This window comes from Schistocerca serialis, chromosome 2 (genome assembly GCF_023864345.2).
Source record: "Schistocerca serialis cubense isolate TAMUIC-IGC-003099 chromosome 2, iqSchSeri2.2, whole genome shotgun sequence".
In the NCBI taxonomy this organism is placed as follows: Eukaryota; Metazoa; Arthropoda; class Insecta; order Orthoptera; family Acrididae; genus Schistocerca; species Schistocerca serialis.
Window position 1 is genome coordinate 424,626,392 of NC_064639.1, and position 23,632 is coordinate 424,650,023.

The 23,632-nt window shown below is 47.8% G+C and overlaps 1 protein-coding gene across 1 annotated transcript in view; it reads left to right on the forward strand.

The window, feature by feature from the left end:
- LOC126456035 (uncharacterized) overlaps window positions 1-23,632 on the forward strand; it is a 329,352-nt gene that overhangs the window by 33,380 nt on the left and 272,340 nt on the right. Inside the window, exon 3 of the mRNA XM_050091791.1 lies at window positions 9,964-10,204. Coding sequence (XP_049947748.1) covers window positions 9,964-10,204 — 241 coding nt within the window. The remainder of the gene's footprint in view (window positions 1-9,963; window positions 10,205-23,632) is intronic.

The window sequence follows — 23,632 nt, forward strand, 5'->3', positions numbered from 1 at the left end:
TCCGTGTAAGGACTACCCAGGACATAACCGTCTGCAGTGTCTATCTCCCTCCAGGTGGTACAGTCTCCCTGACCGAAATGGCTGCGCTTGTCGCCCAACTCCCCACGCCTTTTCTTCTCCTGGGGGATTTTAACGCCCACAATCCCCTGTGGGGTGGAACGAAGGTTACTGGCCGAGGCAGGGAGGTCGAGAATCTCATCTCCCACCTCGACCTCTGCCTCTTAAACTCTGGCGCCGCCACACATTTCAGTGTGGCGCATGGCACGTTCTCGGCCATAGATCTGTCGTTGTGCAGCCCAGGGCTTGTACCATCGGTCCACTGGAGAGTCCACGAGGACTTGTGTGGTAGTGACCATTTTCCGATCTTCCTTTCACTGCCACAGCGTCACTCCTTTGCGCGCTCGCCTAGATGGGCATTTAGCAAGGCAAACTGGGACACGTTCTCCTCTGCTGCCACTGTTGACTCTCTCCCCCATGGTACCATCGATGTGGCGGTTGAGACACTGACTGCAGCGATTGTTTCCGCTGCGGAACGTACCATTCCTCGTTCGTTCGGGTGCCCCCGGCGAAAGTCGGTGCCTTGGTGGTCTCCAGAGGTCGCTGCCGCCATTAAAGAACGTCGGCGGGCTCTTCAGCGACATCAGCGGCACCCGTCTTTGGAGAACCTCATTTTATTCAAACGTCTCCGTGCTCAGGTACGGAGGCTTATCAAACGGCGGAAACAGGAGTGTTGGGAGAGGTACGTTTCCAAGATTGGTTCCCGTACTTCCCCCTCCCAGGTGTGGCTGAAGATTCGGCGCATCTTTGGATTGCAGTACTCTACAGGTGTCCCAGGGCTTACCATCAACGGGGCAGTATCCACCGATGCCGATGCAATCGCCGAGCATTTCGCTCAGCACTATGTTCGGGCCTCTGCGTCGGGGAATTACCCGCCTGCGTTTCGCGCGCTCAAACGCCGGGAGGAAGGCAAACGGCTTTCTTTCGCTTCTCGCCACCCTGAGGCGTATAACGCCCCATTTAGTTTGTGGGAACTCCAGAGCGCCCTGGCGCAGTGCCCCGATACAGCCTCTGGGCCAGATGGCGTCCACAATCAGATGCTAAAACACCTGTCCCCGGACTGTCAGCGATGTGTTCTTGCCATCTTCAACCGCCTATGGGGTGATGGTGTCTTTCCGTCGCAGTGGCGAGAAAGTACCATCATTCCGGTGCTGAAGCCTGGTAAGGACCCGCTTACTGTGGATAGTTATCGGCCCATTAGCTTAACCAATACTCTGTGCAAGCTGCTGGAACGCATGGTGAGTCGACGGCTGTGTTGGCTGCTCGAGTCTCGGGGTCTCCTGGCTCCATGCCAGAGCGGCTTCCGTCAGGGCCGTTCCACCACCGATACTTTGGTCCTCCTTGAGTCTGCAATCCGCACTGCTTTTTCCAGGCGCCAACACCTCGTCTCCGTCTTTTTCGACCTCTCCAGAGCATATGACACGACGTGGCGGCACCATATTCTCGCCACGTTGCACGGGTGGGGTCTCCGGGGCTCTCTCCCCATTTTTATTCAGAATTTTTTATCTGTTCGGACATTCCGCGTTTTAATTGGCACATCCCATAGTTCACTTCATATCCAGGAGAACGGCGTTCCACAGGGCTCTGTATTGAGCGTGCCCCTTTTCCTTGTGGCCATTAATGGCCTTGCAGCAGCAGTAGGGTCGTCTGTCTCGCCCACGTTATATGCTGACGATTTCTGCATCTTTTTCAGCTCCTCCACCATTGGCGTTGCAGAACGTCGGTTGCAGGGAGCCATACGCAAGGCGCAGGCGTGGGCCCTAGCCCATGGGTTTCAGTTTTCTCCTGCGAAGACTTGTGTTATGCACTTTTGTCGGCGTCGCACTGTCCATCCCCACCCTGAGCTTTATCTTCAGGATGCTAAGCTCAGGGTTGTTGACACTTACCGTTTTCTGGGATTGCTGTTCGATGCCCGGCTTACTTGGCTTCCACATATTCGTGAGCTCAAGCGTCAGTGCTGGCAGCATCTGAATGCCCTCCGCTGCCTCAGCAACACAACTTGGGGTGCAGACCGTAACACGCTGCTGCAGCTCTACAAAGCCCTTGTGCTGTCCCGACTGGATTATGGGAGTGTGGCGTATGGCTCAGCGTCGCACTCAGCGTTGCAACTGCTGGACCCCATTCACCACTGTGGGGTTCGACAGGCGACAGGAGCATTCCGCACCAGTCCTGTTAATAGCCTACTTGCTGAGGCTGGGGTTCCTCCGCTCTACATTCGGCGTCAACAACTCTTAGCCAACTATGCTGCCCACGTCCGTTGTTCTCCCCGTCACCCTAACTACCGTCTCCTTTTCACCGATGCGGCAGTCCATCTTCCACGCCGGCGGCCGCGATCAGGCCATGCAATTGGGATCCGTGTTCAGTCCCTGCTTAGTGAACTCGAGTCTTTGCCTCTTCCATCTTCTTTTCAGGTCCGCCCACATACACCACCTTGGTGTATCCGTCGGCCGCAGCTGCAGCTGGACCTCTCCCAATGGCAAAAGGATTCAGTTCCTCCTGCAGTCTTGCGCCGCCAATTTCTTGCTCTCCTCGACGAATCCCGTGACTCGGAGGTTATCTATACCGATGGCTCGATGGTTGATGGCCGTGTGGGGTACGCTTATGCTCATGCGGACTATGTCGACCAGCGCTCCTTGCCGGACGGCTGCAGTGTTTACACTGCAGAGCTAACAGCTATTTTTCGTGCCCTTGAGCGTGTTCGTACCAGCACTGGCGAGTCTTTTGTCATTTGCAGTGACTCTCTCAGTAGTCTCCAGGCTCTTGACCAGTGCTACCCACGCCATCCCATTGTTGTTGCCATCCAGGAGTCCGTTCATGCTCTTGCACAACGTGGCCGTTCAGTGGTGTTCATATGGACCCCGGGACACGTTGGGATAGCGGGCAACGAACACGCCGACAAGTTAGCTAAAGAAGCCACCCGCAAACTGCCGTTGGAGATCGGCCTCCCGGCAACTGATCTCCGATCGGTGTTACGCCGTCGGGTCTTTGGGATGTGGGCCGACGAATGGCGCACCCTGTCTGTACCCAACAAGCTGCGGCGTGTAAAGGAGGCTACGACTGTGTGGGGTTCCTCCATGCGGGCCTCTCGGAGGGACTCTGTGGTTCTCTGTAGGCTCCGCATTGGTCACTCTTGGCTGACGCATGGTCATCTGCTGCGTCGAGAGGACCCCCCTCATTGTCGCTGTGGTGCGCTTATGACGGTGGCCCATATATTGTTGGACTGTCCTCTTTTAACCGCCCTCAGGCGAACTTTTAATCTCCAGGGTGCTTTATCATCTCTCTTAGGTGACAATGTCTCTATGGCAGATCGGGTTTTAAGTTTTATTCGCGCCAGCGGCTTTTATAGGTCCATTTAAATTTTTTTAACATCACCCTCTTTTGAGCTCTCTCTTTTACTTAGTTTTGTGTTGTGAGTCGACTCCGCCCTAAACTTTTAGGCTGGAGGTTTTAACGTGTTGCAGAGTGGCTGGCTCATCCTATTATTTTCGTGATCAGCCAGCCACAGTTCTCTGCTGTGCAGTTTTAATTCCTTCTGCCTTTGCTCTCTATGTTGTTTTTGTTGCTGTGCTCTGTTTTCCCTGTTGTCTTACAATGGACCATGGGGCTTTTCTTCCCCTGGAGTTTTTCTTTTCGTGCTTCGCTTGACTGGTGGATAGTTCCCCTGTGCTCTGTGTTTTTTTTGAAACAAGGGACCGATGACCTTTGTAGTTTGGTCCCTTTACTCTTTAACCCAACCAACCAACCTAGCATCTGCAATGTGAATCATCTCCAATGACCTATCGTCTACGGGCCGTAGACCACAGGAGTAGCGCTCAAGTCCGCGTCCAGCTAGCCTGATATACATTCTTCTTGGTCTCGTTAAACTATGAATATCACAGTAGTTCCCATTCTTCTACTCCAGAGTTTAAAATGATGTCACTGACGGCGGGAAGTTCAATTTTAACCTTCCTTCTGCGAGAACCAGAACTGCTGTAAGCTCACTAGACAAAATATTGAAACTTCCTGGCGGATTAAAACTGTGTTCCGGGCCAAGGCTCGAACTCGGGACCTTTGCCTTTCGTGGGCAAATGCTCTACTAACTGAGTTACCGAAGCACAACTCGTGCCCCGGCCTCGCAACTTTATGTCCACCAGTACCGCATCTCCTACCTTCCAGACTTCACGGAAGTTCTCCTGCGAAACTTGCGGGACTACCACTCGTGGAAGAAACGTTACTGCAGAGACATGGCTTAGCCACAGCCTGGGGAATGTTTCCAGAGTGAGACTTTCACTCTGCAGCAAATTATGCTCTGTTAAGAAATTTCGCAGGAGTGTTTCTGTGAAGTGTGGAAGGTAGGAGATGAGGTACTGGCTGAAGTAAGGATGTGAGACCATTCCGTGAGCCGTGTTTGGATAGCTCAGTTGGTAGAGCACTTGCCCGCGAAAGATAAAGGTCCTGAGTTTGAATCTTCGCTCGGCACACAGTTTTGATCCGACACGAAGTTTCATATCAGCACACAGTCCGTTGCAAAGTGGAAAACGTCATTCTAGACAAAATATTAACCACCATTTTAAAAGAAAACATCGGCCAAGTTGGAACGCTGTGGAAGGTGCGAAAGTGGTACCAGGCGGTGGAAGAGTCTCCGTCGCTGCCGTAACTGTTGCCAGTAAAGCGGTTTATATCTGCCTGTGGGTGCAGTAAGCTGGGTCTGCGTGGAGACGTGACAGACTGTCAGCTGTCGTGTTTCGATGTGCTAATGGCCACAACGTGAATGAGGCTTCCCGATTGGTTGGTGCATCAGTGCGGACTGTCCAGCGTGTCGTGTACCTCTCGCAGCCGTGTAACACGGCCTAAGAACAGTGATCGCGAAAAGATCCCAACCGACAGAGACCCGAGATCGTGACACTTTGTCCATGAAAACCTGTTTCAAACCCAACAGGAAATGCTGCTCTCATTAAATGCAGGTCCATCTCAACCGCATTCCGAGGGAACATTGTGAAAGGCAGCTGCATTCAGCGGACATCTGGAGTCTGGTATATTGCAAAAGGCGATTGCTCACGGCAGCAGATCAAGGTAGCACGTCTTCAGTGGCTCAAACAACACAGAAGGTGGACAGCAGCCGATTGGACGTTTGTAGTGTGGTCCGAAAAGACCCAACTTTGCCTCTTTTTAAATGTTGCGAGGTGCTGAGTGCACCGACGTCCCTATGAGGCGTTCAGCTCACACTGTGTGGAGGATGTAGTGCAGACCGAACTCTGATGATTTGCGGGTATTTCGTTTTTTGTACCGTGATCTGGTTCCACTCTACAGTTTCACAGAGGACGTGAAGCGGGAGCTAATCATCAGTGTGAATTGCTTCAGCTAGGTATGACACACATGAAGAAAACTGTGGATGCTCTTTCCACGCAGTTCTGAGACCGTTACCAAAGCCAGAAGCAGCGTTACGTGGTATTAAGGCGCAGTTGTCTCCTGCGGGGTGATTAATTTTTTTTGTCAGGTGCGCTTATTAATGTCTGCACAAATCAATTTACTTTGAGGAGAATCTGAGGAAAAGTTCAAAAAGCTGTTACAGATTGAGCAATGCCCCCCTTTTATTCAGTTTTAAAATTTCTGCGGGTACAGCCAAAGTAATATCCCTGCAAGGCACAAGAAAAGTCCGAGTAAAGTTCGTTACCAACAAGACCGCGCCACCTCTTTTTGTATGGCTTTACAAAGCTCTGATCCTGTCCCGTCCTGCTTAGGGAAATCTTACATATCACTCGGCATCGCCTACACCATTGCAGATGCTAGACCCGATGCACCATTGTGGGATCTGACTCGCAACTGCTGCCTTACGGGATGGCCCTGTGAACAGCCTACTCCCAGAAGATGGGGCCCTTCCACCACAGATCAGGTGCCAATAAGTGCTGCTCAGCTATGTGATACACATTCGCTGCTCCCCTGATCATCCGAACAACCGCATCCTTTGTCCTGTTAGGAAGATCCACCTCCCACAACAATGGCCAAGGATTGCAGTTTCAATCGCAGTTTACATAGTGTGTCTCTGTTCTGAGCTCCAGTTTCCCCCAATGTCACCTCTTGTCATGGAGCAATCACATATACGCCCCTGGTGTTCACCCTGTGCTTGTACCTATCTCGACGTATCCTTTAGTCTGATAGATTCTGTTGACCCCATGGTTTTCGCCCTGTTTCTGGCTGTCACTGAAGCACCTCCCAGGTCGGAAGTGGTTTATGCTGACTGCTCTACTGTCGACAGACGAACTTGTTTTGCATACACACATCCAAGGTACAGTGTACTATGCTCCCTACTGACCAGATGCAATGTATTCAATGCAGAACTGGTGGCAATCGCTCGAGCCCTCAGTCACTTTCGTCCCTGAACTGGCGAGACGTTCTTAACCAGCAGGGATTTCCTGAGTGGTCGTCAGGCTATCAACTAATGCTAACCTCGATACTAATTGGTTCTGATCATCCAAAATGTCCATTCCGACCTCCATCAAGCTGGACGATTGGTCGTTTTGTATGGATGTGAGGTCACGTTGAGATCCCAGAGAAGGATCATGCTGACCAATTCACCAAGTTGGCAGCCAGGTTGCTGACTTTGGAGATGGGGGCACCGCAGCCGGATCTTTGGTCGCCTTTACACTCTGTTGTTGGAGACTTGGAATATGAATTGGTGTGCTCTGGTTTCTCCAAAAAACTGCTAACGATAAATGGGATCACGACCGTGTGGCAGGCTTCCTCTTCTATCAAGGAATCTACCATTCTGTTGGCTTTGCATTGGCCGCACTTGGCTGACCCATGGCTACATCCTACGACGTGAAGGTCTGCTCCACTGCCGTTGTGGTGCCTGCCTGATGGTGGCCCAAATCTGTAAACTTGCTTACATGCTACCTCTGGTGCTAGCGAATGATCCCATAGCAGCTGACGTTTTACGCTTGAAGGCGATTTCTACTTCTCTCTGTGAGGTAGGGCACATTGGCCTCATCCGCATGAGGGAATGGAGGGGTGCCCCATTACCCGCTCCGATCCACGAGGCCTGTGGTCAGTGGTCTGGCCTAGCTGCTGCCCTTCCCACGTTTTTAATTCTTGTTATTTTACATATGTCGCTGGTTTACTGTCTCTTAGTCGTTGTTTGTCTCGAGGTTTTTATCAACTTGCCCGTACTGCTAGTTTCCTTGTGGTAATGGGGGAGAGAAAAAAACGATCAAACGCATAGGGTGTGTCTCGCATTGCATAACGTGTTATTGGGGCTTTATAACATTACCTTTTTATTTATTTATGGAATCATTAAAATACGTAGAGAAAGTGTAAAGCAGAGACTAGTTTCTGCGTTCTAAGATGCTGTTTGCATGTCTTTATAGTTTATCAGCAAGAAAAAAGGCTCTGTATTTGTGACACAAGATTTGCGTCACTTGATTATGTATGTCTCCATTCGTTGGTACTATTTTGTAAGAGTCGCTCATGTAAAGGCATTTTTTGAATAATTACTTAATTGCATAGAGATGTTTTACTTGGTAGACATGTTTGAAACACACATTTTTATACATCCTCAACTAATCAAAACTGTAAGTTTTCACAGGAGGCCGATTTCAACAGGACTGAAATCGCAATAGTTCAATGACTAAACAATTTTAGCTTCATGTCGGCGCTTTCGTCGAACATCTTCCCCAGTGTGCGATTTGTATTTAAATTTCACGGGCAAAAAGACAATGAACAATGACGGAAGAAATTCAGAAAGGCGATGGGAGAAAGGAAAGTCATTTAAGAGTCTAATAAATACAATGAGAATCAGTCCCCTCGCTGTTGGAATGGGCTTTCATGGCGTGGCAAAACATGTATGCGAAATTTTCGCATTACTCGCATCTTTAAATGGTGCATAACTGGGGAATTTTTCCTCTGATGCAATTTTACACTGACTTGAAGGCACATTTCAGCGTGCAACTGCTTTCTGGATGGAGCACCCCCCCCCCCCTCTCTTCACTCTTCCCCTCTCCTCAGTTCTACTTGGCGCTGTGAGGCAACGGGCGAGTTGTGGCGCCCTGGAAATATTCTGCCCTGCAGCAACCATGTGGTGTCGAACGTTAGCTGAGCATGAGGGGTAGCCACAGCGTGTGGTCCAGCTGCGTGGCTGGGAATTCCATGGTGACGCTGTCGATGAAGGAGACACGCCGGGAATGCCAAAGATGGCGGACTTTGTGAAACCTTAATAAGACATTTCACAGTTCGTATAGAAATTAATAGTAGCCAGATGAATCACGATAGCTAAAAAAGAAACATGTACATTACCATTATTTGCACGACCATTCTGATAGTGTAATCAGATTTTAATATCTTTATTAGTTTAAAGTTTAGTATCTGACTGTAAATTATACAAGTAACACCCAGCAACGAATTCCCAAAATCTAAACAGTTCATCAGATTGCGTCGATCGACGTGTCTTTAGAAAGCTATTAGTGTAAACCTAAATTGGTATAAATTACAGGCATGTTACTTGATTAATACATGAGTTATTGGAGATCAAAGTGGCCTATTACTATCGATCGCGTCATGTCATAAGTACTTCACAGTTACACGAAAAAACAGTAGCTGCATGCTTATAAATATATTTATTCATCTCTGTCTTTGTTTATATCAGATATATACTATTCACGAAGAAATTGGTCAAATATTTACTGTGTTTTAGAAAGCACAGAGATATTAGGCTAATGGCCTACTTTTGCTTGCTATTCCTTTGATATGTTTTTATAATTTGTTTGTGTGTTTAATAACGTATGTTAGAGCGTGTACATGGTCCACCCGTAGGAATATTTATTTAATTTCAAGTTATTTAAATTTAAATCCAGTATTTCGAATGTTTTTCATTATGTCTGTGAATATGCGTTGGCCTAAGATATGGTGGGAGCGCTCTAGCCTGTGACAGCGCTCGTGGATGGGGAGACTGGATGGAAGTGGGAGAAGAGCACGGGAGAGAACACGGGGGAGTCTGGAACAGTACGTCACGAGGGACGCACGGTCGCGAGAGAGACTTGGAGTGTGGAGCGGTTTGCGCGTGTCCGTGAGAGATACAGAGTGCGGACTTGTGAACTTGTGAGATTTCCGAGGTTTCTACGGTGAAGACGTAGTATGCGTTTAGAAGTGAATATCTCGTGAGCTGTGTTGTCGTTCATAACTAACTACGTGCGGTAGGAATCTATTGTTTCCCTGTTATTCAACTTATTTTATTTAATTGCTGGGAGATCGATATCAGTAAGTGTTTTGCAGAAATATACCACATACTCAAAAGTACTTCTACTATCGTACTCATCATTTAAAGGCGTTAAGATAGTACCTGCAGATTTTATTTATTTCAAACTTTTATATATAAATTTCTATTTACATTCGAGATTGCCGAGTGATAGGAACCTTACAGCATTCGATTCATGTGTATATTCACATTGTATACTGTAGACTCAGCAATATTTGGCTTGTGATGCGGCAACTACGTATCCCAGCCCCTAGACAACGAAACCAGCCAAAAGTTTGAATATTTCAACTTTGAGTCTGATGATACGTAGTTGAGAGCCACCACCTCAAACCATTTCATTTTATTATTATTTGAAAGCCCGCAGCGCCTATCTCCTGATTTTATTGATCTTAAGTTACACTCTAATTCATCAGGACTTGTCTACTGTGTCCTTCCTTTCTGAGGATTCTTCCCTGCTTGACGCATGTAGGATGAACGGACTGCTAATCTCATAGTTTGGTCCCTTTAATCCGATTAGTCCCTATTTGCTGTTGCGCATTGTGGTAGTAACCGTTGCCCCAGATCCGCCAGCGTTTAACTCCTTGCAGCTGACCGGATCTAGGTTGGGCTGGCCACCCTGATACACCAGGACTCGGTACAAGTACCGTGGTATCAAACCCAAAATTTTATTTTTCTCCCAGGCTGGGAAAATCTGTGGTTGCGGCTGCCGACGGCAGTGCAGCCTGGATAAAGAGTGGTCGGTGTGGTATGTTGCAGGCGGACGGGCGCACGCTGCGCGGCCGCTGCACGCAGAGCGGCGGCGGAGTGGGCCGCAACCTGGCGGACGCGCTGGCCCGCACGGGCCCGCCGCCGCTGCTCGTCTCCGCCGTCGGCGACGACCAGTTCGGACGCTTCCTCCTCGCCGAAACTCTCTCCCATGTCGTGAGTACAACTGATACTTCTCCTCTTTTTTTTATGTCTGGCATTAGCTATATGTAACTCGACGCAGAAATCGTGGATGAAACCCTGTAACAGAGGAAGATTTACATATTCCAAGAATTCCGGAAAATGTTTGACACAGTGTCAGATTGCAAACTGACGCATATGATGAGCAGCGATATGAGACTGTTCGTTGATGAAGCCGTAGTGCACTGGAAAGTGTCGTCGTTGGGTGGCTCTAGGACGATACAGGATGACTTAGATACTATCTATTTCGTGTAATGAATGGCAGCGTGCTCTAAATGTAGGAAAATGAAAGTTAATGTAGATGAGTACGGAAAACAGTCGTGTAATGTTTGAATACAGCATTAATGGTGTGCTGCTTTACACAGTCACGTCAGTTAAATACGTAGGAGTAACGTTGCAAAGCGATAAGAAGTTGAACGAGCACCGAAGAACGGTAGTAGACAAGACGAATTGTCGATTTCGGTATATTTGAACAATTCTAGGAAAGGTGGAGGAGACCGCATATATGACACGAGTGCGACCCATTCTTGATTACTTCTCTAGTGTTTGTGGCCCGCATCAGGTTAGATTAAACGAAGACATCGAAGCAGTTTCATGTCACAGGTAGGTTCGATCACCACGCGAGTGTTGGGGACGTGCTTTGTGAACTCAGATGGGCATCGCTGGAGGGAAGACGACATTCTTTCGGCGAAACACTGCCTGGAAGCTTATGTGTTGACTATATGGTAAACACACTGTTTCAAAACGACAGTGAAAAAGTTCGAGATACAAAAAGAAGACTAAGGAATCAATTGAGGGCAATACCGCTTCTCCAGAAACTTCACCCAAAAACTTGATTACTCAGAACATCTATGCCTATACGCTGTTTTCGCTTTCAGCACCAACAATGAGAGCTTACTTTCCTAGAACACCTGACGTCGTCTGAGACCCCAGTGGAGTCACATAATAACTAGGTTGGCTTGATATATAGAGCGTGTTAAGGTCATACTTTGTCACCTGTCTCTTAGCGAATGGATCAGTCGTTATAAATCAAGTGCCAAGTGTTCAATATTGGAACAAATCGCACACTTGCTCTGGTTTTGTTTATTCTCATTTAGCGGTAGCTTCTATGACACTACGCATCTCTTCAAGCATTTACAGTGTTTCGTCGATTGCTGTAGACAAATCGAGGATCCTGGAAGGTAGTTGAAGTAAGTGACGTTTCCGAAAGTGTGGAATTGAATGCAGCACATCATGCGTACAAGTATCCTTTCTTGAGACAATAAGAGAGGTAAGTTTTGAAGTCGAGCAGATGCAAAGATCTAGTGGGATATAAATTGAAACGCCAGAGAAACTGGTAGGCATGCGTATTCAAATACAGAGATATGTTAACAGGCAGAATACGGCGCTGCGGTCGGCAACGCCTATATAAGACAAGTGTCTGGTGCAGTTGTTAGATCGGTTACTGCTGCTACGATGGCAGTTTATCAAGATTTAATTGAGTTTGAACGTGGTGTTATTGCCGGCTCATGAGCAGATGGGACACAGAATCTCCGAGGTAGCGACGAAGTGGGGATTTTTCCCGTACGACCATTTAACGAGTGTACCGTGAATATCAGGAATCTGGAAAACATCAGATCTCCGACATCGCTGCGGCTGGAAAAATATTCTGCAAGAACGGGACCAACAACGACTGAAGAGAATTGTTCAACGTGATACAACTGCAACCCTTCGGCAAATTGCTACAGATTTCAATGCTGGGACATCAACAAATGTCAGCGTGCCAACCATTCAAAGAAACATCATCGATATGGGCTTTCGAAGCCGAAGGCCCACTCGTGTACCCTTGGTGACTGCACGACTCGAAGCTTTACGCCTCGCCTGGACTCATCAACATCGACATTGGACTGTTGATTACCGGAAACACGTTGCCTGGTCAGAAGAATCTCGTTTCAGGTTGTATCGAGCTGATAGACTTGTACGGGTATGGAGACAATCTCATAAATCCAAGGACCCTGCGTGTCAGCAGGGGACTATTCAAGCTGGTAAGGCTCTATAATGATGTGGGGCGTGTGCAGTTGGAGTGATATGGGACCCCTAATACGTCTAGTTGCGACTCTGACAGGTGGCACGTACATAAGCATCCAGTCTGATCACCTGCATCCATCCATGACCATTGTTCATCCGACGGACTTCGACAATTTCAGCTGGACAATGCGACACCCCACACGTCCAGAGTGGCTCCAGGTACACTCCTGTGACTTTAAACACTTCGCTGGCCACCAAACTCCCAAGAAAATAATATTATTGACTGTATGTGGGATACCTTGCAGCGTGCTGTTCAGAAGAGATCTCCATCACCCTCGCACTCCTACGGATTTACGGACAGCCCTGCAGGATTCACGGTGTCAGTTCGTCCAGCATCAGTTCCCTTCAGACGTTAATAGAGTCCATGCCACATCGTGTTGCGGCACATCTGCGTGCTCGCGGGGGCCATACATGATATGAGGCAGGTGTATTAGTTTCTTTGGCTCTTCATTGTGTAAGTACTTGGTCTGGTTTCAACTACAGAGTGTCCATAATTAAAGTTCCATCTTCAAAACACTGTGAAAGAGAGCCACTGCTCAGAATGAATTTGAACAGCATAACATTGACACAGGAGAAGTTTATGGAATAAAAAATAAAATAACGATAATTTGACCAATAGTTTGCAGTGTTACCGTCGGAATGTGAACACTAACAGACACTCGACACCCAGGTGTTCCTCAGTTTCCATTCCAGACGCCGAACATCCTGTCTCTGTGAAGGATGGCGAGATACTGGAGTAGCCAAGCACAAGTTCCGGACACTCAAGGCTATGAAAAAAGGCATTGGTCTGATGTCTGCTAACGGTCTGGAGAAAATAAGAAAATTCGAAAACACAGGTTCTTTTTAAGTGCAGTGAGGCACAGTGAGAAAAGCAGTTGATCTGATGCCTGTCGAAGACGTGGCCACAGCGTTACAAGGGGGAGGGGGGAGGGGGGGAGGAGGGGGGGGGGGCGAGCGAGCGGTGTTGTACAAACATGCGGTGCAAGGTAGTTCCCCGAACGTTGGACATGACTGTCAGCAAGATGCATAACATTCTATGAAACCTCCTAAGCTGCTATTAGCACAAAATTACCCATGTTCAGTAGTTACTCCCTGTTAACTTACCACAAAGATAAACATTCGCTCTAACATGTCTTTCTGGCATGGAAGTGCACAGTGAATGACCATGGAAAATTCTGTGGCATATGAAGCCCATTTCAGTCTACTGGGACATGTCAGTATGCAGAAATGCAGAATATGGACAATGGAAAATCCCCCCCCCCCCCCCAGGGGATCCACAACTCTTCTGTGGATACGTGCGTAGCGAGCACGGGACCCCGAGCTAATGTGGCCCTCCTTCCTTTCCGGGCTGCATACCTTCCTTTTCTGCATCCTTCCCCATCCCTCATCTTGCCCCCCCCCCTCCAACTCACCTCCGCCTCTTTCCTTCCCTTTCTTCCCCTCTGGGAGTATGTTTTGTGCCTACGTCCGAAGACGGATGCTCGAAAGTGTAACGCTTTCTTGGCTTTCTCTGCTTGCAAGTCTTCGTCCTTCCTTTGTCCTTCTCTTTTCCTTACCTCTTCTCTTTACCCTTTTCTCCGCTGCGGCGTTTGAGACCTCTCTTCTTTCCTTTCCCTTTCTTTGTTTTCCTTTCTCTTTTTTCCTCCCTGTGCGTGTCTGAAGGCCGACCCACGCATTTCCATGCATAGCCGGTGACGGGGTAACGCGTAATTCCCCGCCCCGGGTAGACAGGTAGGACACGTACATACCCCCTGGTAACGACCAGGCCCAGGGAGGGGTGATTACCCGAGCTGATACCTTCCGAAAGTGCCGATTGGTCCCTCCATCCGTTTCTTGGGAGGTGTGACCTGAGGTGTGAACAATCACCTAAGGCGGGAGTGCCCTCAGAGAGGGCCCCCACAAGGAAGGAGCGCGCCATCAGAGACGCCGGTAATCATGGGGGATACTTTCGCAATGGTTTCCTCATCTTCTACTATGTCTGCTCACAAGCGTAAGTTCAATGAGTCTCAGCCACAGACAGTCCTTCAATCATTGCCACGGTTCCTTGTTGTTTCTCGGTCTGATGAAGGTCACGACTTCTCCACAGTCAACCCGTTCATTATTCAGAAAGGTGTCGACGCAATTGCAGGTCCTGTAAAGTCTTGTTCCAGATTACGGAATGGCACCTTGTTGTTAAAAACAGTCAGTGTCCTCCAGGCACAAAAATTGCTGCGTACTTCACTGCTCCACACCTTCCCAGTCCGGGTGGAAGCGCACCGCACTTTAAATTCCTCACGTGGAGTCGTTTATACGCGCTCCCTCGATGGATTGTCTGACGAGGAAATTCAACACTACCTGTCTGACCAGGGCGTAACGGCTGTTCATAGAGTCATGAAAATGGTTGACACGAACATCGTTCCAACCCATACTGTCTTCTTGACATTTGACAGAGTTCAACTCCCATCGAAAATAAAAGCAGGCTATGAGATAATTTCCGTTCGCCCCTACGTCCCAAACCCTACGCGTTGCTATCGGTGCCAGCGGTTCAATCATACAAGCCAGTCCTGTTCCAACCCGGCCAAATGTGTTAAGTGTGGCAAGGATGCCCATGAGGGTGCTTCTCCACCTCCGTCCCCTCGTTGCATCAACTGTATGGGTGACCATGCTGCTTCCTCACGAGATTGCCCCATTTTTAAAGACGAAAAGCTCATTCAGAGTGAAGGAAAAGGTGTCGACCTTTACTGCTCGAAAATTATTCGCCAGTCGAAAGCCCACTGTGCCTCAGACAGGAAAATACAGCACTGTCCTTGCCTCTCCTCGGCCAACAAAGGAGGCGGCCACACAGACTTGTAATCTCACCTTTAGTGACACGTTCGTCAGATCGGCCAGCGCAATGATCGCCCGTTCAACCCCCCCACTTTCACCTGCTCACTCTATGGCTCACCCTTCTTCAGGTTCTGCCAAACCTCGATCCCAAAAGTCAGACACCCGGACTTCCAAAAAAGAGCATACTCGTGAAGATTTTTTACGTACCCCAACTTCACAACCATCGGTTCCTCCTTCATCTAAACATCATGTTTCCAAGAAGGCTAATAAGAAACCCAGTTCCTCTCCTTCTCCGCCACTGCGTGTCTCATCTACAGCACCACCTGGCGGTAACCGCCCTCGGCCGTCTTCTGTGTCGCCGAAGCGCACTGCTGGCGGCCGATCAACCGGCCGATGGCTGGTGGCAGGAGCTGCTCCTGAACAACCTATGGATCAGGATCTTCTGCGTTCGGCTGAGTGCCGTTCCACGCTGTCGGTCGCAAGCTCTGAGCAGTCGTTGAGTTGACGGCAACCTTGGTCACATTCTTCCATTTTCTGTCCACCGTATGTCCATTATCCATTGGAATATCCGCGGCATTCGAGCCAATCGGGATTAATTGACGATCCTCTTACGATCCTACTCGCCGGTCATCTTCTGTCTTCAGGAAACAAAGCTGCTTCCCCATGACCGCATTGTTTTCCCCCATTTTCAGTCAGTCTGACTTGATCTCCCCTCTGTTGAAGGCACTCCAGCACATGGAGGACTCATGATTCTTCTCCATGATACTCTCCATTATCACCCAATCCCCTTACACACTTCCTTCCAAGCAGTTGCTGTCCGTCTTTCCCTTTCTGGATACACGTTCTCTCTTTGTACAGTATACATTCCATCGTCCACATCAATGGCACGAGCTGATCTCCTTCATCTTCTTGGTTAGCTTCCACCCCCTATTTGCTGGTTGGGGACTTCAATGCCCACCACCCGCTTTGGGGATCTCCACATTCTTGTCCGCGTGGCTCACTATTGCTAGACGTCTTCCACCAAGCGGATCTTGTTTGCCTCAACACTGGGGACCCTACATTTTTGTCTGCCTCCACGACAAATTTCTCTCATTTGGACCTTTCGGTACTTCGAATGGTTCGCCCTTGCCGACTGACCACTTTCCATGTGTCCTTCGATTGCAGCCACAACTGCCATATATGCGCCCGTGACGCTGGAAGTTTGCCCAAGCCGATTGGACACTTTTTTCGTCTCTAGCGACATTCGATGACCGTCACTTTCCTAGCGTCGACGATGAGGTCACTCATATTACAGACGTTATTCTTACAGCTGCGGAACGTTCAATACCTCGCACCTCCGAATTGCCCCGGCGCCCCCCCAGTTCCTTGGTGGAACGTGGCATGCCGTGACGCAATACGTGAGCGGCGACGTGCTCTTCGCGTTTTCAGACACAATCCTACATTGGCCAACTGTATCCGCTATAAGCAGTGCCGTGCGCGGTGCCTTCGCGTCATCCGCGATAGCAAGAAGGCAAGCTGGGACTTCTTTACTAGCTCATTTAACACCTTTACTCCCTCCTAGGAAGTTTGGAGTCGGATTCGACGGATATCAGGCGCGCCTAGTTTCTCTCCGTTCTCTGGGCTCACTGTCGCGCATGATACATTAGTGGACCCCGTCGCAATTTCTATCTCACTGGGTCAGCACTTTGCTGAGATTTCGAGCTCTTCAAATTACCCGCCAGCGTTTCTCCCGAAGAAACGTGCAGCGGAAGTGCGATCTCTTGCTTTCACCTCTCAAAATCGCGAAAGCTACAATACTGTTTTCTCCATGCGGGAACTCCAACATGCACTCTCTTTTTCTCGCTCCTCCGCCCCAGGACCGGATGGTATCCACATCCAAATGTTGCTGCATTTATCATACCAAAGTCTGCGTTACCTCCTTCGCCTTTATAATCGAATTTGGACCGACAGAATTTTTCCCAGACGATGGCGGGAAGCTATCGTCGTTCCTGTTCCGAAATCTGGAAAGGACAAACATCTCCCCTCTAGCTATCGCCCTATTTCTCTCACGAGTAGTGTCTGTAAGGCTTTGGAGCGTATGGTGAATTACCGTTTAGCGTGGTGGCTGGAATCCCGCAGTCTTTTAACACCTGCCCAATGCGGTTTCCGGAAGCATCGTTCTGCAGTTGACTATCTTGTTGCTCTCTCCACTTATATCATGAACAATTTTCTCCGGAAACGCCAAACAGTAGCAATATTTTTTGATCTGGAGATAGCATACGATACCTATTGGAGGACAGGCATCCTCCGCACGCTGTTCGCTTGGGGCTTTCGCGGTCGGTTGCCCCTTTTTCTTCGCGAATTTATGGCAGGGCGCACATTTAAAGTGCGGGTGAACACTACTCTCTCCCGTACTTTCGCCCAAGAAAACGGGGTACCCCAGGGCTCCGTGCTGAGTGTTGTACTGTTTGCCATTGCCATAAATCCAATTATGGATTGTCTCCTTCCTGATGTTTCGGGCTCCCTCTTTGTGGACGATTTTGCCATCTACTACAGCTCTCAACGGACCAGCCTTCTTGAACGACGTCTTCAAGGCTGTCTCGATCGCCTCCACTCTTGGAGCATCGAAACAGGCTTCCGCGTTTCTCTCAGTAAGACCGTTTGTGTTAGTTTTTAGCGTCGTACGGATTTTCTTCCACCTTCCTTATATCTAGGACCTGTCAGCCTTCCGTTTTCGGACGTCGCTAAATTCTTGGGTCTTATGTTTGACAGAAAACTGTGCTGGTCCTCCCACGTTTCCTATCTTTCGGCTCGCTGTCTGCGATCCCTCAACACCCTCCGTGTCCTGAATGGTACCTCCTGGGGAGCGGACCGAGTGGTCCTTCCCCGCCTCTATCGCGCCTTAGTGCGCTCGAAATTGGACTATGGAAGCATAGTTCACTCCTCTGCTCTGCCGTCTATTCTTCGACGTCTCGACTCTATCCACCACCGTGGATTACGTTTAGTGTCTGGAGCTTTTTACACAAGCCCTGTGGAAAGCCTTTATGCTGAGACTGCTGAACCTCCGCTGTCCAATCGGCGAGCTGTCCCTCTGAGTCGTTATGCTAGCCATCTGTCTTCCATGCCTGCAAATCCGGCTCATGACATTTTTTTCGACGCCTCCTTGGATTTAGGGTGTGCAGGCCGCCCTTCCTCCCTACTACCCCCGGGAGTCCGCTTCCGTCAACTGCTCCATTCTCTTTCCATCCGCTTTCCTAAAACTTCCTTGACAACTTGGGGTACAGCACCGCCTTGGCTCCGTCCCCGGACCTGCCTGCTCCGTGATCTTTGTCAGTTTCTCAAGGATGGTACTCCTTCACTTGTTTATCGTCGGGCATTTGTAGCTCTATGTGCACAAATGAAGGAAGCCACATTTATTTACACTGATGGCTCAAAAACATCGTTTTGTGTAGGGAGTGCCTATATTGTTGGCGACACCCCAACTCGATTTCGGCTTCCCGACCAGTGTTCGGTTTATACTGCGGAGCTTTACGCTGTTCTCCAGGCTGTCCAATACATCCGTCGCCATCAGCAGATACAGTATGTTATCTGTTCAGATTCTCTCAGCTCTCTCCTCAGTCCCAAAGCTCTCTACCCTGTCCACCCTCTGGTCCACCGGATTCAGGACTGCCTACGCTTGCTCCACTTGGGGGGCGTCTCGGTGGCGTTCCTCTGAATCCCAGGACACGTTGGTATCTGTGGAAATGAGGCGGCCGATATAGCGGCCAAGGCTGCAGTCTCTCTTCTTCGGCCAGCTATTTGCACGATTCCCTTCGCCGTTCTACGGAGTGTTTTATGTCGTCGTGTTGTTCTTTTATGGCACGCACATTGGTCGACACTTTCCCATAATAAATTGCGGGACGTGAAAGCTCTTCCCTGTGCTTGGGCCTCTTCCTCCCGAACGCGTCGTCGAGAGGAGGTAATTTTAACTAGACTCCGGATAGAGCACTGTCTTTTTAGCCATCGACATCTTTTAAACGGCGATCCTCCCCCACCCTGTCCCCACTGCTCTCAGCTGTGGACGGTAAGACACCTTTTACTTGAGTGCCCATATTTTACTCCGTTACGCGCCCGTCTACAGCTGTCGCCTGAAATATCGTCCATTTTAGCAGGTGACACGCGCTCAGCCGATCGCGTTCTCGAGTTTGTTAGTGCCAGTGAGATGACGTCAGTCATTTGATGCTCTTCTTGGGGACAACCAACCCCTTTCTGTAGTGGTTTTTTAAGCTTTCCTTCAGCTTTTAGTTTCTCCAATTTTTTGAGTTTCGTTCCCATTGCTGCTGGTTTCCATTTTCGTTTTTTACCTTTTCCTAAGTCACAGACCGGGCGCTAATGACCATAGCAGTCTTGCGCCCTAAAACCAAAACAAAACAAAAACAAAAAAAATGGAAAATCCGCTTGCATATCAACCAGTATCACTTCATTTCGCAAAGATGACGGTGTGATACAGATTGACGGAATCGTTTATCGTAGGGCCATTTTTTTTTTTTTTCTTCAAGGAAATGAGTCCTTTGGGTCCTGTAACCAGTACCGTCGTTGGAAAAGGCTATGAGAGTCTTTTGCACACCATCATTATTTCAATCTCCAACAGCGTGGATATGTGAAAGGGATCATTTTTATGCAAGATGGCGCTTCTCCACAAATTGCAAAGCCAATTAGGCGGCTGCTGCAGAGGCATCTCGGAAATGTTAGAATTATCAGCCATTGTTTCCCTACAGCCCGGCGGTCCAGATCATCTGATCTTAATCCGTACGACTTCAGGTTTCGGAGTTATCTGAAAGATGTGTTCAGTGCTCCAATTACGAACGAGCTGATAGCACACATTGCGCAACGCGTTCTAAACGTGACCCCAGAGACACTCCGACCTGTTGTGGAATTTCCTGTTTCTTGATTTAACTTATGGCATAAAACAGTGAGCAGCATACTGAACATGTCTTACAGCAGTCTCACGACAATTAGAAATTGATGCCATTTTGCTTTTTATGCGATTTTTGACCTCAGGACAGTTGAAGACAGATTTTTCCCATACGATGTGGTACGACCTTGCCTTGGTGGATGGGCTTGCGTAACTAACAGTGTTACAGTTATTGACTGCCGAGCTTGTGCAGTAACGTACATTGAACAGTACGGATGGTGTAATGTGCAGCTCAAACCATTGCCGTCCTATTGCGGTTCATCTGTCCTTTGTAGCATATCCCATTTACGTTAAGACGCTTACATTGCCATCTATTGGTCAAATTTTCGTTTTTTTCCCTGATGTTCGAATTTGATGTCGTTCTAATCTCCTTCTACAGCGTTTTGAAACTGAAACTTTAATTGTGTATATCCTGTGTATTACTTCTTGGCTAGGAAAGGAAACTGCATAGTCCAATTGTTCTTACTCTGGCAGTGCACTTTCATTCAGAGATGATAAATATAGATCCAGACACACTGTGAACTTAAAAATGTTTTTCGATATAGGACTGTAAATAATAATTGTGAGGAAAACCGTAAACAAACTGCATTTAAATGGGGATTAATAGGTCGAATGGTATTTATTGGTAATAAGTTTAGAGATTAATTGCCCTGCCCTGCAATCGAGAAATTTTTGTCCCAGAACACGTGTAACAGATAGTTCTGAGGCTTCCAATAGGTTTACTGTCGCAAGGATGGAAAGCCACACTTCAGAATAATTGAATCCAAACTGTTTTACAAGCAGTCAATGAACAAGCTACTGAATTTTTAATAACTAGATCTGTGACCAGCCATTGTGGAATTTGAGGCGACTTATAATTCTAGGCAACCTCCCTCGAAGCAACCTTAGTTTGAAGGTAACGCACATGAAATACAAATAGTCATATATTTAGTGTGCTTTGTCCCACCATTCTAGAACACATTTCACATAAAGCTCCCTTACGTAGAGAACAGCCGAATTGCATCAACGACAACAGCAGTGCTAGCAGACCGAATGAGGAGGACAGATACTTCACGGATTTAAGATTTTGTAATCTTGCATTTTTTTGTGAGAAATAAATGATTTTTGATTTATTTTATTATTACCCTATTATGAGTTAGAACACAGAAGCGAAAAGAGATAAGTGCAATGACCTGCTACCGAGTCGCTGAACATTGGCGAAGTAGCACATATTCAGTGTTTTTTAGGCTTTCATATAGATAATCAGCGCGTATGTAAATTGGAAACAGCATTACACATCAGAGTAAACGCAGCTAAAGAAAGTGCCACCTCCTCAAATTTGCACTTAACTTTGACAAAATGTAGTAAAGATCACTTACTTCCATTGACTTCTAGGCGCCTAACTTTTTTTCGTACAGTACTCCATTTGTTTTATTTTTATATTTGTTTCTTATCTTTTACAAAGATAGTCGAATTCTTAAGACCTCTATTCTCACTTTGGATCTCGATTAATTACCACAATGTCCAATGGTGAAGATGGCATGTAAATGCTGTTCTGATGGTGAACTGATGATGGTGAACTGATGATGGTTTTAACTATATTTTCGACGCGCTTAATATCACTTCGTGGGATTTTTGTCTTCAGCCTCTTTTCCCTTGGATCCTATATAATACTCGGGTTTTTAGGTATCAAAAACAGCGCACATTTTGCGGATTGAGGTCGGGGCAATGTGCAAGCCAGTGCGTCTCTAACACTGCGACTGAAATCTTGTAGAGCTCTACCATATGTAAACCATACGTTTATTCTTATTTTCAGGAGCACCTCCTGTAGTAGATCTAGAAGGTTGTTCTGAATGAAGTCCCTGCAGACAGTTCCTATAATACGTGCTGGGAAATGTATGGCCCTAACAGCCACTTGTAATTTGTAAAGCGCCCACGATCCCTTACCCAGGGATAAACACATTTTGCCTCACACAAGTCGATGGTAGGTAGAATGGATTGTCAAGAGCTGCGAGCGCTGAGTGAGTGAATGTGATGATAGTCTGGGCGTAGCCGACAGGAAGGGAGAGTATACCGTTGTCTGAATCGCGGGAGAGAGTATCCCGTGATGTATCGGCTGTGTGTGTCCCCATCGCCGCGCGGTCACCGCATTACCAAATCATGATTAGTGATATTACTGACGGCAGTTCAAGAAGTTTGTGGAGTGTCGAAAATCACGCACCCGCACCGGCCACGCATTGGAGTGCAGTGAATATTGAGTATGCTAACTATTGTTATACAGTGTGAACAAATACAAAATTCTGACATCTGTGTAGATTAACCGTAATTAGAAGTGTAAGACGAAAGTAGTGTCTGTCTCAGATTGCATCTACCACAATGTCGCTCAAATAGTGTAAAATATCTTAACATTGATTATTGCAAAAACCCCTTTCCGTTGTGTTTAACATTGTTCAGCAGCAGCATTCTGATTAGAAACAACTCCCAGGATAGCTAAAACCGAGTAGCACTTATCAGTTAGGTCCCGGTCACATAAAAATTAGAACTCATGCTGCTATTCGCTTATTAACAATCGACGGAATTTAATCGGGAGTAATTCAAATCCTACCCTACATATTAATCTTAAACAAATGACTGTGCTGCAATCGGCCCAAAACTAATGACTGTGCTGCAATCGGCCCATGTGTGTTGGTTGTGGAAATTGATTATGCCATCTCTTCAAAGCGTTGCCTTGCCTGTGAACAAAATTGAAGAGTCAAACAATGGACTGACAATTTGTGCAATAACCCATCGGTAAAAGTTCTCCCGTGGTGCGTGAGCGGCAGACGTAAGGTCGTGTACATGTTGAAAATGATACGGATACGTGAGTTGCTAGTGGAGTATGCTTCGTGCTCAACTTGAAGATGAACCACATACCAGGGCCATTTGTCTTGCGCTGTTGCCAGGCTCTTAGACACCCCGTAGAGCGTGCTCTTCCTAGCTACGCGTACGAGCAACGCATGGTCTTCCTCGATCCATAGTTTGATGTGCTACGAATCCTGTGTCGACAACACGGCGGTACGCAGCACGAAGATTGGATAACTCGTCTGTCTTCGGCATGGAAACGCCACCTGAATACAGCCGTGCGACTCGTGTCCCTTACCATTCGTGCGACCGTATATAAAAGTAGTGTCTGCCTGCTCACGAAATAAATGTATTGCCATGTTTGAACGGAGCACTTTCAGTTAACTCATTTCCTGTAAGACATATACACAATGGAGACGTTGAAGACGGACAAACGACGAATGTAAAAAAAAGTCTCCCTGTCAACTAACGCCATCTAGGTTACAATGAGTCGAACGGGTGCCTAGATAAGTAAAGTTGTTTTTGTACCTGGAAAGCCGTTGAGCGTCACCTTTTGTTAATCACTCGAAAACGAAGGATTTTCGGACATACGTTTTATGAACCTTTTCTGCTTGTTTTGGTGTAAGGAGCCATTTCCGAAAGTTTGGAAAAGTACTTTTGAGTTACCTTGTATATGCAGGGTGTCTCCCCTAAGAGAGGTCAGTCACATTTCCCCTCGTGTTTCAGCATATATTTCCGATTTCATGTTCGTGTCGTGTATCCGGAGTCAGCCCAACAAT